The sequence below is a fragment of the Heterodontus francisci genome, chromosome 7 (assembly GCF_036365525.1).
Source record: "Heterodontus francisci isolate sHetFra1 chromosome 7, sHetFra1.hap1, whole genome shotgun sequence".
Classification (NCBI taxonomy): Eukaryota; Metazoa; Chordata; class Chondrichthyes; order Heterodontiformes; family Heterodontidae; genus Heterodontus; species Heterodontus francisci.
In genome coordinates, this window is record NC_090377.1 from 30,534,541 (window position 1) to 30,551,769 (window position 17,229).

General features: G+C 43.6%; 1 protein-coding gene across 1 annotated transcript in view; it reads left to right on the forward strand.

The window, feature by feature from the left end:
• orc4 (origin recognition complex, subunit 4) overlaps positions 1 to 17,229 on the forward strand; it is a 173,772-nt gene that overhangs the window by 133,842 nt on the left and 22,701 nt on the right. Inside the window, exons 7-8 of the mRNA XM_068036262.1 lie at positions 6,428 to 6,536; positions 13,310 to 13,405. Of these exons, the coding sequence (XP_067892363.1) occupies positions 6,428 to 6,536; positions 13,310 to 13,405 (205 nt within the window). The remainder of the gene's footprint in view (positions 1 to 6,427; positions 6,537 to 13,309; positions 13,406 to 17,229) is intronic.

Here is a 17,229-nt window from a genome sequence, read left to right on the forward strand (position 1 = left end):
AAGTCCCCAGGACCAGATGGCCTACACCCTAGGGATGCAAAAGAGATAGTTGCGGAGATGGTGGATGCGCTGGCTATGATTTTCCAGAATTCCTTAGATTCAGGAATGGTCCCGTCAGATTGGAAGTTGGCAAATGTTTCAAGAAAGGAGGTAGAGAGAAAATAGGGGGAACTGCAGGAAGCAGAGAGTGGCATAAATGGGACATTTTCAAGTTGGCAGGCAGTGAATAGTGGGATGCCACAAGGTTCAGTGCTGGGGCCTCAGCTACTTGCACTCTATATTAATAACTTGGATGAAGAGACAGAGAGTAATGTATCTAAGCTTGCTGATGATACAAAGCTCGGTGGAATGGTAAGCTGCAGGGAGGACATAGAGAGTCTGCACAGAGATATAGACAGGTTAAATGAGTGGACAACAAGATGGCAAATGGAGTATAATGTAGGGAAGTGTGAAGTTGTTCACTTTGATCATAAAAATAGAAAAGCAGAATATTTTTTAAAAGGTGTGAAACTGGTATGTGTTGATGTTCAGAGAGACTTGGGGTACTCGTACAATGAACGCACAAAGTTAACATGCAGGTGCAGCAGGCTATGAGGAAGGCACATGGCATGTTGGCCTATATTGCAAGGGGATTGGCGTACAGGAATAAAGAAGTCTTACTAAAATTGTACAGGGCTTTGGTGAGACCATACCTGGAATACTGTGTGCAGTTTTAGTTTCCAGATTTAAGAAGGGATATACTTGCATTGGAGACGGTGCAGGGAAGATTTATTAAATTGCTCCTTGGGATGGGGGGTGTTGACCTATGATGAAAGGCTGAGTAAATTGGACCGATATTCTCTCGATTTTAGAAGAATGAAAGGCGATCTAATTGAGACATACAAGATTCTGAAAGGGCTTGATAGGGTAGAAGCTGAGAGATTGTTTCCACTGGATGGAAAATCTAGAACGCGGTGGCACAGTCTCAGAATAAGGGGCCGATCATTTAGGACTGAGACGAGGAGCAATTACTACACTCAAAGGGTTATGAATCTTTGGAATTCTCTACCCCAGAGGATTGTGGATGCTCCATCGATGAATACATTTAAGACTGGGATAGATAGATTTTTGGTTTCTCAGGGAATCAAGGCATATGGGGAGCGGGCAGGAAAGTGGAATTGAAGCCCAAGATCGGCCATGATTGTATTGAATGGCAGAGCATATGGTCTGCTTCTGCTCTGATTTCTTGTGTTCTTGTGGTAGGACAGGGTATAAAGGAAGAAATAATGGGTGCTTGTCAGATAGGTACAACGATGATCATGGGGGATTTTAATCTACATATAGACTGGAAAAATCAAATAGGCAAAGGTAGCCTAGATGAGGAGTTCATAGAATATTTTCGGGATAGTTTCTTAGAATAGCACGTTCTGGAGCCAACTAGAGAGCAGGCTATACTAGACCTGGTTTTGTGCAACGAGATAGGATTAATTCATGACCTCATAGTGAAGGCGCCCCTCGGCAGCAGTGATCATAATGTGACTGAATTTTACATTCAGTTTGAGGGAGAGAAGAGTGGGTCTCAGACTAGCATTTTAAACTTAAATAAGGGCAATTATGAGGGCATGAAAGCAGAGCTAGCAAAAGTGAACTGGCAAAGTAGGTTAAGGGATAGTTCAATAGAGATACAGTGGCAGGCATTGAAGGGGATATTTCAGAATACACACAATAGATACATTCCAACAAGAAAGGAAAATTCCAAGGGGAAGACCCGCCATCTGTGGTTAACGAAAAAAGTTGAAGCTAGTATCAAACTTAAAGAAAAAGCATATAATTGTGTTGTGCAAAGATGGGTGGCAGGTCAGAAGATTGAACAGAATATAAATAGCAGCAAAGAACGACTAAAAGATTAATAAGGGAAAAGCTGGAGTACGAGAGAAAACTGGCGAGAAATATAAAAACAGATAGTAAGAGTTTCTATAGATATTTTAAAAAAATAAGAGTTAACAAAGTGAGCGTTGGTCCAATAGAAAGTGAATCTGGGGAATTAATAAGGGAAAATAAGGAGATGGCAGATGAATTGAACAGGTATTTTGCATCGGTCTTCACCATAGAGGATATAAGTAACATCCCAGAAATAGCTGTAAATCAGGAAATGGAAGGGAGGGAGGAACTCAAGCAAATTACTATTAGCTGGGAAGTAGTACTGAGCAAATTGTTGGAGCTGCGGGCTGACAAGTCCCCAGGTCCTGATGGACTTCATCCAAGGGTCTTAAAAGAAGTGGCTAGTGAGATAGTTGATGCGTTGGTTTTAATTTTCCAAACTTCCCTAGATTCGGGGAAGGTTCCATTAGATTGGAAAACAGCCAATTGAACTCCTTTATTCAAAAAGGGAGGGAGACAGAAAGCAGGAAACTACAGGCCAGTTAGCTTAACATCTGGCATAGCAAAAATGTTAGAAGCTATTATAAAGATGTTATAGCAGGGCACTTAGAAAAAATCCATGTAATCAGGAAGAGTCAACCTGGTTTTGTGAAAGGGAAATCATGTTTAACCAATTTATTGAAGTTCTTTGAAGAAGTAGCATTGTCTGTGGATAAAGGGGAACCGGTGAATGTACTGTACTTGGATTTCCAGAAAGCATTTGATAAGGTGCCACATCAAAAGTTATTGCAGAAAATAAAAGCTCATCGTGTAGGGGATAACATATTGGCATAGATAGAAGATTGGCCAGCTAACAGAACACAGAGAAGGCAGAGTTCCGAAGAAGGGTCGCTGACCCGAAACGTTAACTCTGCTTCTCTTTCCACAGATGCTGCCAGACCTGCTGAGTGATTCCAGCATTTCTTGTTTTTGTTTCAGATTTCCAGCATCCGCAGTATTTTGCTTTTATTAGAGTAGGCATAAATGGGTCATTTTCTGGTTGGCAAGATGTAATGAGTGGCATGCCACAGGGAACAGTGCTGGGGCCTCAACTTTTTACAATTTATATAAATGACTTGGATGAAGGGACCGGAGGTATGGTTGCTAAATTTGCTGATGACACAAAGAAAGTTAAGAAAGTAAGTCATGAAGAGGACATAAGGAGGCTACAAAGGGATATAGATAGGTTCAGTGAGTTGGCAAAGATCTGGCAAATGGAGTATAATGTGGGAAAGTGGAAAATTGTCCATTTTGGCAGGAAGGATAAAAAAGATGCACATTGTCTAAATGGTTAAGGATTGCAGAGCTCTGAGATGCAGAGGGATCTGGGTGTCCTATTGTATGAATCGCAAAAGGTTAGTATGCAGGTACGGCAAGTAATTAGGAAAGCTAATAGAATGTTATTGTTTATTGCAAGGGTAATTGAATACCGAAGTAGGGAGGTTATGCTTCAGTTATACAGGGCATTGGGGAGACCACATCTGGAGTACAATGTACAATATTGGTCTCCTTATTTAAGGAAGGATGTAATTGAATTGGAAGCAGTTCAAAGAAGGTTTACGAGACTAATACCCGGAATGGGCGGGTTGTCTTATGAGGAAAGTTGGACAGTCTAGGCTTGTATCCGCTGGAGTTTAGAAGAGGAAGAGGCGACTTGATTGAAACTTATCAGATCCTGAGGGGTCTTGACAGGGTGAACGTGGAAAGGATATTTCCTCTTGTGGGAGAATCTAGAACTAGGAGTCACTGTTTAAAAATAAGGGGTCACCCATTTAAGACAGAGATGAGGAGAATTTTTTTTCTCAGAGGGTCATGTCTTTTGGAACTCTCTTCCTCAAAAGGTGGTGGAAGCAGAGTCTTTGAATATTTTTAAAGCAGAGGTAGATAGGTTCTTGGTAAGGGGGTAAAAGATTAATGTGGGTAGGTGGTAATGTGGAATTGAGGTTACAATCAGATCAGCCATGATCTGGTTGAATGGTGGAGCAGGCCCAAGGGGCCGAATGGCCTACTCCTGCTTCTAATTCGTATGTTCGTATGGAGATCGCTGGCTAACGGACTACCACAGGGATCAGTGCTAGCCCCAATGCTGTTCAACATATATACAAATAAGCTGCTAACAACCATGTCTCGCAAGTTCATCTACGTTGATGACATCTGTTGTGGCACCCAAGCTCTATCCTTCTGCACCCTGGACCAGATCCTTAACGAAGACATTACAAAGTTGACAGACTACTGCAGCACATGGCGTCTCACAGTGAATCCCTTTGAAACCATATCCAGTGTATTCCTCCTCCACAATGCCAGTGCCAAAGAAGAATTGCATATGTACATGGATGGTCAGAGTCTAAAGCATGATCTTAACCCAACATACTTGGGAGTGACTGGATAAGACTCTGTCCTTCTGGGAGCATCTGAAGTGTTATAAGTGCTTCCATTTTTTTGTTAAATTTTTTTGGGTTTTAAAACGGAAAAGGATTCCATAGATTCTGGATGTTGTATTTTGTTTAGAAAAGAGGTCATTGGCAGGTCTTCTGGACTTGGTTTCAAAACAAACAATTACTGGAAGAATCAAGGAGTGCTAATAACAAGCCCTTGCTGGAAGTCACCTGTCTTCAGATAATTACCCAGCAGGGTTTTTTTGACTTGGGGAATGATGTTTACAAAGAAGTGACCGGTCAAGATTTATAGGGGTCAGGAAGCTTGAATCTTGTGACATTGCCGCATTTCTCCTGAAAAGCCTGCGAAACTGATCCTGAACGTTGCCTGAAAAGAACTGTTGTAGGAAGATCCCAGAGTCAGCCATCTAAAAGTATTTGGGATGGCAACCCAAAACAAAGGACATTTGACACCTTTCCATATCTTCTCTATTTTCTTCAAGAATTAGCAAGTATTTGGCCAAAGTATTTTTTCTGGGGTTTTTTTTGTAATTGAACTCAAAAGAGAAAATCTCTTTTTTCAGTTAACCGGTGTATGTATGTGTGTGAGGGGCTACAGTAAAAGGGAACCTCCATATTTCTCTCTGTTTTAATGCTTTCCTTCATACTAGTTATGTCTGGTTTTATAATCAACTGAGAAACTTTGTTTTTATTAAAGAAACCTGGTTGGTATATTTTATTTAGGGATAAAAATAGAGTCTATGATCAACCGTATTGGTAATTGGGAAAAAATTTAAATATATGTTGCGACCTGTGGAGAAGTGGAACTAGAAAAACAGTGCATTCCTCCCGCCTCGGTCGTAACAGAAGGAAACAGCAGCTAAGGTCACAACCAGCAACAACCTATTAATCAAACTTGTTAGATCTACGTGGGGCACTGCTGCCACAACAATCTGAACCTCAGCACTTGCCCTATCATACTCAGCAGCAGAGCACCCGTCTGGCTTAGGTCATCACATACGCATCTTGTTGATACTCAATTGAATGCAACAATGTGCATCATAACTGGAACCCTCCGCTCAACACCCCTCCCCTGGCTTCTTGTCCTTGCAAACATCACTCCCCCACACATCTGCCGACTGACGTAAACCCAGAAGCTGGCTGAAACCATCCATGCTGCACCTCACCTACCACTCCATAATGACATGTTCAATCCACCTGCTGCCCACCTTCCATCTTGGTGCCCCATATGGAGCAACCTTCCTGAACAAGATCTACCAGCAAGACATCCTTTGGATCAAGGAATGGGAAACTCAGGAACTCACGAACAAGTTCCTTGTGACAAACCCGATCTGTCGAATAGCAGGCTTTGAACTACCACAGTGAGAGTGGTCCTTGCTAAACAGGTTCAAGACAAGCCAGGGTCCCTGTGCAGCCAACCTCCACTGCTGGGGCCTCAGTCCAAACCCCCTTCTGCATTTGTGGAGAGACTTAATCAATGCTGCACATTACCAAGGAGTGTCCGCTCTACAGACTAAGTGGCAGACTAATGACCTTAAATTCAAGCTATCGCTTGGCTTCAGGAATTTGCATTCGCTAAGTAAATAAATGCCCTTCTCAAAAAACCCCATACAAATTGGAGCTGAACTCTCCCATGCTTTTCAACAATGTGCTTAAGTTCACTGACAGTCAGAGCACTTGGAAGCTGATAGTGCTCAGACTTCTGTAGGCTGCATCTTGGACAGGATCTGTTCTCTCTGCAGCAGAGCTAGGATGTGAGATTGCCCTCTGGAAAATGATTCCTGGTTTTACTATTCCCCCTAACTTTGCTACGGCACACTTGAGCTGAATACTTTGTTCTGAAAGTTAATTATTTAAATTATATTCAACTGATCAGTGTGCATTTTGTCACATTCCAGTAATCCTTCAGACTACTCAAATTATTCAAACAGCTACTGTTCAACGAAGTAATTGTTAATAGCATGCCACACAAATGTGCAAGTCACTAACTACACAAAAAACCTTTGACCATAATTAATGCAACAACATAGACATTATTGGCATTACATAGTGACGGGCATAAGGCAATTAATTCGTTTGAACTGCAAATAATGATTTGTTTAGTCATCATTTTACTTTTTATTTATTTTCAGATGTTCACCCTTAGTCATGTGGCTGTCTCCAATCCAAATATCCGATCAACAGACCTTCTAGCAGCCAGCAGGATGTACACAATGGATTCGAAAGCGAATGTACTTCATGGTAGGAAGAACATTGTTATTTAGTGTAGATGGTGGAGATGTGAAGGGATAATACTGTTCATTGCGGCCATTAAAAATACAATATAAATGCTGCATGAGCTGACTTGCACAGGTCTGTTTGCTGTGTTAGCAGAAAAGAAGGATGAGAATTAGATGCAAGATAGAAAATGTTCTAGCTGTTTGCATAGAAGGAGCTTGTGGTTTTCCAGATGGGGTCTTGTTTAGCCATTATGAGTTACCTTCAAGAAAGTTTCAAAAATTAAGCTTTTAGACTGAGCTGTCCACTGTTGGGAACATGATGATATCGTTGACATCTGGGCCAACCTCCAGTCGGTATGCCTGTGTTCTTCGATTATGAAGCCCAGGATTTTAATACTGACACTACCTGATTCTTTTTCAGCAAGCTAATGGTTTTAATTTAATATCATCATAAGCTGTGGCAAGACAAAAGCCTATAGCTGATATGTGATGGTGAAAATCCATGTGTCCTATCTTTTAGTGCAGTCAGATCCCCTACAAATAATCTGTCAGCTATGTTAATCCTTTGATCATTCTACAATTCTTGTATACACACAACTCCATTCCACTAAAGGGTGAATATTCTGTAATCCTCACATTATTATAGAAGCAATCAATTAGTAAGTTCCTTCGCTCAATCTATCTCTAAACATTCTTTTAAATCCTTTTGACCATTTTTTTTTTAAATGCACTTTCTCTGTTTTCGCTAATTTTTTATACTCTTTGAGTTCAGCTTTTACACATTTGGGTATCACACTTGTCTCAGTGGAGGCACTCCTTGCTTCTGAAACAGAGGTTGTGTGTTGAAGCTCTACGCCAGAGACTTGAGTGCGTTATCTGGTCTGATACTTTAGTGCATTTCTGAGGGATTGCTGTAATGTTGAAGGTACTGTCCTTTGGAAGAGATGTTACACCGAGATCCCGTTTGCCTTTTCAGGTGGATGTTAATTTTTTTCATATATATAAATTCCATGTCACTATTTGTGGAACCTAGCTGTGTGCAAATTTATTGTCTTATTTCCCTACATTTATAACTACCTTCATTTCAAAATTCCTCCCTTTTTTTCCCCCTTCCACTCTTTTATTAGCAGTGTCCATGACACACACTCTCTTGGCATTTCTTCGCGGACAAAGATTTTAGGAAAGTTATCACTCATCGTTTGCAGGCCCACTGGTGGCTAGTCAGGCCTATCCGTGACCAACAGATTCTCCCACAGCGGGTACAAGTGAAGGTGTAGTCGCTGCTGGGGGCAATTGGATCTATCCTTCTCCTTTTCTCTTTCATGCTTGTTCTTCGCTCAGTCTCAAAGATGTCTGTAATCCTCCTGATATAGCATCTCCAGGCATCACGATCTATGGCCTGTGCTTCCCACGGGCGATGGTTGATGTGGCACACAGAGAGGGACTTCTTCAGGGAGTCCTTAAAACGTTTGCACGGGGCTCCTCTGTTCCTTTTACCTGTGGTCAGCTCTCGATATAACACGATCTTGGGAGGCGACTGTCGTCCATCTGGGCAACGTGACCTGCCCAACGCAGTTGGCTTTGCAGGAGGATGGCCTCAATGCTGGTGATGTTGGCTGTTTCCTGGACTTCAGTGTTTGTGATGCAGTCCTGCCAGCGGATCTTGAGGATGCTGGGGAGGCAGCGCTGATGGAAGCGCTCTAGAAGGCTTACATGATGGCGGTATAGGACCTATGACTTGGTGCCATACAGAAGGGTGGTGAGGACTATGGCTTTGTACACTTTGAGCTTGGTCTGTGTTCTGAGGCTGTGGTTGCTCCACACACGTTTGTACACTCTGCTGAATGTTCTATTTGCTTTTGAAAGCCTATTGTCCACTTCCTTGTCTATGGTGGCATCAAACTAGATGACGCTCCCCAAATAAGTAAATTGCTTGACGGCATTCAGCTTGGTTCCCTCGATGACCATGCTTGGTGGTCTATATTCTTCTTGAGGTGCAGGCTGATGCAAGACTTCAGTTTTCTTTAAACTGATTTTTAGTCCGAAGAGTTGTGTCGCCTCGGAAAAATGTGTTGTTATATGTTGCAGGTCTGACTGTTTGCGGGCCAGGAGAGCACAGTCAGTGGCGAAAAGAAGTTCACGGATGAGTTTTTCTTGTGTCTTTGTGTGAGCCTGAAGACGCCTGAGGTTGAAAATGCCTCCCTCAGTTCAGAAGCGTACGTAAACTCCCTCCTTAAGGTCCTCCATTGCCTGCTGCAGCATCATGCTGAAAAAGATGGTGAATAGGTCAGGGCCAGCACACATCCCTGTTTCACGCCATGGGAGATACGGAAGGGACTTGAGAGGTTGCTGTTTTGCTTGACTTGTCCGTACTGATTTTCATGAAACTGCTTAACTGCTTCACCATGACCAGGAACCTGGGCATCCAAGTTTTTCAAGATTTTTGTGATGTCCATCTCTACTGACAGTGTCGAATACCTTGATGAGATCTACGAAAGTGACGTTAAAGGGCTTTATTTTGCTCACGACACTTTTCTTGTAATTGTCTGAGTGCAAATACCATGTCTGTGGTGTCTTTGTTTACTCTGAAATCACACTGGCTCTCTGGGAGGTTTTCTTCCACAATGATGGGCACAAACCCGTGCAGAATTATTCTAGCCAGGATCTTCCCAGCAATAGAAAGGAGGGTGATCCCACGGTAGTTGGAGCAGTCTGATTTTTCCCCTTTGTTTTGTACAAGGTGATGATAACAGCAACACGAAGATCCCGTGGAATCCTGCCCTGTTCCCAGCAGGACGTAAAAACTCATGGAGCTTGGTGTATAGGGCAGGGCCACCATGTTTCAAGGCTTCAGGTGGAATTCCATCGGTTCCGGGGGCTTTGTTGTTCTTCATCTGGTTGATGGCGGTCACAGTTTCCTCCAGAGATGGGCTCTCATCCAGTTCTTCTTTGACAGGCTGTTGTTGGATGCGATTGATGGCGGTATCATGCACTGTGCACTTGGCGCTGAAGAGAGTTTCAAAGTGCTCCGACCAGCGATCCAAGACTGACTCCTTGTCGGTGTGTAGGGTCTTGACATCGGCGCTGCTCGGGGTTTGGGTCTGATGTGCTGGTCCATAGACAGATGATTCTTGGCAATGCAGTATCTAAACATAGACTGACTGTGCTAAATGTCTTCTGGCTATTTGGTTTCAAACAAATCATTTGAAGACTGACCATTAGGTGGCAGAGAGGATTGAATAGCAGAAATCTAATGCATGTCTTTGGTGTAATATGTGGAAAATAATAATTCACTTAAGGTGCCAGACTGCATATAGAGTCATACAGCATAGAAACAGGCCCTTCGGCCCACCGCGTCCATGCCGACCATAATGCCTATCTATACTAATTCCACCTGCCTGCATTAATTCCATATCCCTCTATGCCTTGCTCATTTAAGAGGCATCTGGACAGGTACTTGAATGTCGCTGCTGTTGCTGCCTTCACCACCTCCTCAGGCAGCTCATTCCAGATACCCGCTATTCTTTCTGTGAAACATTTACCCCTTTGATCCCCTTTAAACCTCCTCCCTCTCACCTTAAATCTATGCCATCTAGTTTTAGTCACCCCTACCATGGGAAACAGACTCTGGCTATCTACCCTATCTATGCCTCTCATAATTTTATATACCTCTATCACAGCCCCTCTCAGCCTCCTTCGCTCCAGGGAAAACAGACCCAGCCTATCCAATCTCTCTTTATAACTCAAGCCCTCCAAATCAGGCAACATCCTCGTGAATCTTTTCTGCACACTTCTAGCTTAATCACATCTTTCCTGTTGTGCGGCGACCAGAACTGCACACAGTACTCCAAATGCGACCTAACCAACGTTATGTACAACTGTAACATGACGTCCCAACTCTTGTACTCAATGCCTCGGCTGATGAAGGCAAGTATGCCATATGCCTTCTTCACCACCCTGTCTACCTGTGTTGCCACTTTCAGGGAACTATGTACTTGCACTCCAAGGTCTCTCTGCTCAAGAACACTCCCCAGGGCCCTGCCATTCACTGTATATGTCCTGCCCTGATTTAACTTCCCAAAATGCATCACTTCACACTTGTCTGCGTTAAATTCCATTTGCCACTCCCTTGCCCACTTTCTCAGTTTATCTATATCCTGTTGTAACCTTAGACAACCTTTTTCACCGTCGACTATACCACCAATTTTGGTGTCATCTGCAAACTTACTAATCATGCCCCTTACATTCACATCCAAGTCATTAATATAAATGACAAACAACAGAGGTCCCAGCACCAACCCCTGTGGCACACCACTGGTTACCGGCCTCCAAACTGAAAAACAACCCTCCACTACCATCCTCTGCCTCCTATCACCAAGCCAATTTTGTATCCAATTTGCTAGCTCACCCTGGATCCCATGTGTTCGAACCTTCTGGACCAGCCTACCATGCGGGACCTTGTCAAAGGCCTTGCTAGAGTCCATGTGGACAACGTCCATCGCCCTGCCCTCATCAATCCTCTTGGTCACCTCCTCGAAAAGCTCAATCAAATTCGTGAGACATGATTTCCCACGCACAAAGCCATGCTGACTATCCCTAATCAGACCGTGCCTTTCCAGATGCATATAAATCCTGTCTCTCAGAATCCCTTCCAATAACTTTCCCACCACTGATGTAAGGCTCACCGGCCTGTAGTTCCCTGGCTTATCCCTGCTGCCCTTTTTAAATAAAGGCACAACATTAACTATCCTCCAGTCTTCCGGTAACTCACCCGTGGCTAACGATGTTACAAAAATCTCTGCCAGGGCCCCAGCAATCTCCTCCCTTGCTTCCCATAGCGTCCAAGGATACACCTGGTCAGGCCTTGGGGATTTATCCACCTTAATGCGCTTCAAAACCTCCAACAGCTCCTCTTTTTGTACTGTTGATATGCTCCAGGATATCACTGTTCCCTCCCTTGAACTCACTAGCTTCCATGACCTTCTCCACGGTAAATACAGACGAGAAGTATTCATTTAAGACCTCGCCCATTTCCTGTGGCTCCACACATAGATTGCCACACTGATCCTTAAGGGGACCTACTCTCTCCCTAGCTACCCTTTTACTCTTAATATACTTATAGAATCTTTTAGCTTTCTCCTTTATCTTATCTGCCAGGGAAATCTCATGGCCCCTTTTCGCCCTCCTAATTTCCTTCTTAAGTGTAGTCCTACATCCCCTATACTCCTCGAGGGATTCGCTCGATCCCAGCTGCCTATACCTGACATATGCCTCCTTTTTTGTCCTGACCAGATCCTCAATATCCCTCGTCAACCAAGGTTCCCTAAACTTGCCAGCCTTGCCCTTTCATCTAACAGGAATATGCCGGCCCTGAACGTTTTCTATCTCACTTTTAAGAGCCTCCCACTTGCCAGACGTCCCTTTACCTGTAAACAGCCTCTCCCATTCAACTTTTGAGAGTTCTTGTCTGATGCCATCGAAATTAGCCTTCCCCCAATTTAGGACTTCAATATCTTGGTTTCTATTTAAGTTTGGAAATTAAACTTTTCAGTGTCCTTTGGAGTACCGTTTTACATGTTCCATCAGTCACAAATACTTCATATACTAATTCCTTCAATACTAATTTGGGTGAGGGAAGCAACTGGAAAAATACACCAAAATGCAGCACAGGTTGAGAAAGCAGTTAATCAGGCATATGAATCCTGGGCTTTATAAATAGATCCATTAAGAGTTTAAAAGCAATTTATGGTGAACCTTTTATAAAACGTTGGTTTGTCCTCTACTGGCGTGTGTTGTGTCCGATTCTGGGCACAGTGCTTTAGGAAGGATGTCAAGGCCCTGGAGAGGGTGCAGAAAAAATTTACGAGAAGTGTTCTGGGGATGAGAGACTTGAGATACGAAGCTAGATTGGCAAAGCTGGGGCTGTCTCTGAGATGAGAAGGTTGAGAGGAGATTTGATAGAGGTATCCAAAATCATGAGAGGTTTGGACAGAGTTTATGGGAAGAAACTGTTCCCATAGGTGGAAGGGTTGAGAACCAGAGGACACCGATTTAAGAAGATTGGCAAAAGAAGCAATGGTGACATGAAAAACTTTTTTCTGCAGTGAGTTCTTAGGATCTGGAATGCACTGCCTAAGAGTGTGATCAAGGCAGATTCAGTCGTGGCTTTCAAAAGGGAATTGGATAATTATCTGAAGAGAAAAATTATGCAGGGCTACAGGGAAAAGGTGGGTGAGTGGGACTAGGTGAATTGCTCTTGCAGAGAGCTGGCATGGACACAACAGGCCAAAAGGCCTCCTTTGGTGCTGTAACCATTCCATGATTCCATAATTTTTTTGATTTTTCCTTTTGTGTACTTTGAATCCTCTTGGATTTCACTACCCCATTAAAAATTTGTTTGGGGGATGGATGGAACTTTAGTATGACAATTTTCCTTTTCTAATTGTTTCCTCAGAAAATGCTGGTCATTTAGTTCAGAAGTTTGTGGGCCTTGCAGGGAAACCCTTTATGAACAGATAAATTACAGCCATTGCTGTATTACACAATTAACTATCAATTAAATATTTCAGGGAATTGTACTGTTTTGCTCTTCCTTGTTTGCTTCCCTTTCATTTTGCACAGATGCTCTCATCCTTCCTCCAGCTGAGGCAGTGTATGGGCAAACCACTACACACTGCAGAGATATGTCTCAATGAACTTGGTCTTCACCTTTTGGATTTTGATGAAATGTTTTCCATTGAAGTGGTCCTTGGTGTGAATTTTAGTTTTAATATCCAGCCCTATTTTCTTTTATAGGTCTGTCTGTGCTGGAATTCTGCCTGATTATTGCCATGAAGCACTTAAATTCCATATATGAAGGAGAGCCTTTCAACTTTGAAATGGTTTACAATGGTGAGCTTTTTTAATTTAAGAAAAAGATCTTTGTTTCTAAATCTAAATTGTGAAATGAATGGAAGCGCATCTGGTTGCCAGAGTCCTTTCTATTCCTTACAGAAGTACAAAACGTAAATTATCTTGTCAGATTATTTCACTGAAAATGTAAGATTACAGTGTGCTGTCAAGAGGTCTATTTTGATGATCAAGTTTTACATTTCTAATATGATCAAAATTACATTTCTGTGAAGTATAATTCCAGAGGAAAAGAAGAATGATCAAACTTTTCACATACTTAATCATTACAAACCAAATGAGTGCAGTAGATTCCTGTCACTAGAGGCTAGAGTATTTTTTCGCTCTGCTCCAGACATCCTATGACGGGTACAGTAGTTCTAGTTGGACAAGGTCGGAAGTTTGTCAGTGCTCTATTCTGATAAACTGCAAAGGATTTTTTGCTGGTTAAACTCTGGCAGTACTGCTAATTTGACTAGCTTTTCTGTTTGAGTGTGCCCCTGCAGGGGGTGTTTATGCACTTTCACATAAAGTAAATGAAAACTGATCTCATGGATTTCTGCGCAGTTTGGTTTGGAGACTCTTTAGCAAAATGATTTGGTTTGTGTGTGTCATCAACATGGTTGAACTAAAAACAGAATGTTTTAAAAGTGACAAAAGAAAATTGATATGACAGTTGGTGGACATCCTTCCATCTATGAAAAAAGATGGACATGAAGCAAACAATCCATTTAGGTGGGGTATCTTTGAAATGATTTATGACTTGAACTCCTTATAGGGACTAAACCAAATCAAGCGTACATCCCTACAAGTCTCCTTTTAATTAAGTTCAGACCCGACAGATTCCTACAGACACTTGTTTCGGTCTGAAGTACTGAACTAGTCTTCCCTCAAAGAAAGAAAACCAACAGAAAATATTTCTATCTTTCGGATAGCCTATTTTAAAAATAATTATAGTTAAGTCAAATGAGATGGCTTGGCCATGTGAGCCGCATGGAAGATGGCAGGATCCCCAAAGACACATTGTACAGCGAGCTCGCCACTGGTATCGGACCCACCGGCCGTCCATGTCTCCGCTTTAAAGACGTCTGCAAACGCGACATGAAATTCTGTGACATTGATCACAAGTCGTGGGAGTCAGTTGCCAGTGTTCGCCAGAGCTGGCGGGCAGCCATAAAGACGGGGCTAAAATGTGGCGAGTTGAAGAGACTTAGTAGTTGGCAGGAAAAAAGACAGAGGCGCAAGGGGAGAGCCAACTGTGCAACAGCCCCGACAAACAAATTTCTCTGCAGCACCTGTGGAAGAGCCTGTCACTCTAGAATTGGCCTTTATAGCCACTCCAGGCGCTGCTTCACAAACCACTGACCTCCTCCAGGCGCGTATCCATTGTCTCTCGAGATAAGGAGGCCAAAGAAGAGATAATTAAGTCAAATATCCCAGATATTATAAGGGTCTGGAAAACTCTCTTCAATAAGTATCTCCCCACTTAAGGAGACATAGGGAGGGGGTTCCTGTAGTTGTATGCAGAATGCTACATGAGACGATTTATTAACTTTTTATATATTAAAGAGTTGAACATGCAATACACTTGAAGTGGCTAAGCTCCCCCACTGTACTCACCTTTGCCGTGGAGAATGTGGGGCTGGAGATCATGGGGTTGGAGAGGGGAGAGTCAATGGAGATTTTGGAGAACAAGTAGTATCATTCAAGGGAGCTAACATAGGCGATGGAGAACAGTGTGGCTGCACTCCCACTTTCAGCAGTTGTGGAATCAACCAGCGCATTCACATTCGCACTACCACTGGACACTGCACGCTTGTTTCTTTTCGTGTGCTGTGTCTTCTTGCTGTCTCTTCCCCAAGCCCTTGACCCCTTTGGCCACCCTCACTGCTTGACAGGCAGAAGCTGGCAACTGCGGAGTCTCGCAAAGCTTTGCATGATTGTTTCAAGGGTGGAAGGGGTAACAGCTGGGTGTATGCCAGTGCCCACTGCTGTGCTGACGACGGAAACAGATTATTGTGTGTCCATGTCCACTGCTGTGATGGGTGCAGAAACAGAGGATTTTGTGTCAGTGTCCATTGTTGAGGTGTTTGGCTCTGCCAGTGTGACTGGACAGCAAGAGGAGGGCTCCTTAGGTGAGGGAAGTGGAGCTGTGAACAGGCAGGCGTAAGCATGGTCCATCAGCTCATTAGCCAGGGGTGGGACCTTCAGCATCTATGGATTGTGGCACGAAGCTGATGTCCATCCGACTGTGCCTCCGGGCAATTGTTGGTCAAATAGCTTGGCCACGCACCTTCATCAAGATGCTATATCTCATCTGACAGTCCTTTGCCGCAACCAGTCCAGTTTTCGCATGAAAGACGCCATTCCACTCTGAGAACGACCTGTTGTAGCTGATTGGTTTGAAAGCAAACAGTATTTCTCATTGTAGCTGAAGCTGTTCCTCTGTCATTGCAATGGCAGCACTCATGTTTGTCCTCGTGGGTGTCTGAGATGCGCGCCAGCGGCAGTTGGGAACGAGCTTCTCCTAAGACAGACCGAGATGCCTCTGCACAACAATAGCATGTTTGCAGGGCAACAAAGTCTGAACAGAGAAGATGCAGCTGCAGGTAGCTTGGCTATCATGTGTCTGCAGTGTGTACTCTTTGGCACCGAATTCACAGTCACTGTACCTGTGTCCTGCTGCTTGACACTTGCTCGATGAAGGTGGCTATGATCCTGATGCATCAGCTTCACAGTGTGACTGGTGAACCATGCATAGAATGATTGTAGATCTGCGATGAGCTTGAAAGAGGCTCCCTGCAAGAATATGGAATAGGAGCACTCCCGATCCAGGACATCATTGTGGAAGGTCAGCGTTGAGATGCATTCCTTCATGGTTGAGGCGGAGTGGAGCAAGTGCTTTATCTTTCCATTCTCTGACTTAATGCAGTTGTTGGTGTTCCCAAAAGTTAGAACATTACCACATGAACATGATGCCCACATCTCCTTCTGTGGAATCCAGTTTGTAAGCAGGTAGTCCTGCAGGGGTGGGTAGAGGTGTCCAATCCTTTGTACACAACTTGTTATTTTATTCTGCAAAGGTGCATGAATCATTTCCTTGCAGGTCATAAACAACTCATCCCTCAGTTCACCATTCAGTGGGTAGCTGCTGATCTTCCTCCTCATGCTCTGCATTACATGGAACTGACAGAAGAAAACCGTGGCAGCTGGGAGATGCTTCCTGATTGCATTGACCTCATTGATGTCCTTATCCACAATGGCCGTCCTCACATGGCTGGTGCTGGATCCCATGAATTCGACGAAAACACCCACAATCATATTCAGCATCTCAGCTGTCTCATTCCTCACCATGGCATGGAACAGAGCCCTGCCCCTGCCAGTACTGTCCTGCAGTATCACCTGGTACAGAGGGTAGCTGCATTTGTTAACTTTATACGTTCCATCCATGAACGGCAGTTCAGGAAAGGCCTGCAGGTGGGCCTTCATGGCCGGTGTTATGAAGGCAATGTAGAGGATATTGTTTCCTTGAAGGCCAACACGCACCATGGCCCTGTCCTGCTGAATCTTCTCCAGTGTGTCACAGAGTCATCCATGTTGTCATCCCCTGTTTTGAGCCGGGTCTTTACATTTCTCATGTCACTAAGGGTCGCAGTCTTGTTGAATGAACGCTTGATGTAATCCTTCAGCTGTTTGTTCCCAGCCTGCAGCTTGACCAACTCTTCTACTTTCTGCCTTTCATCCTGGTTCAGTTGCCATCTCCTTGCATAGAAGCATAAACATTCTGGATCAAAAACATGATCAGTATGTACAAGATGGTAGGAGTT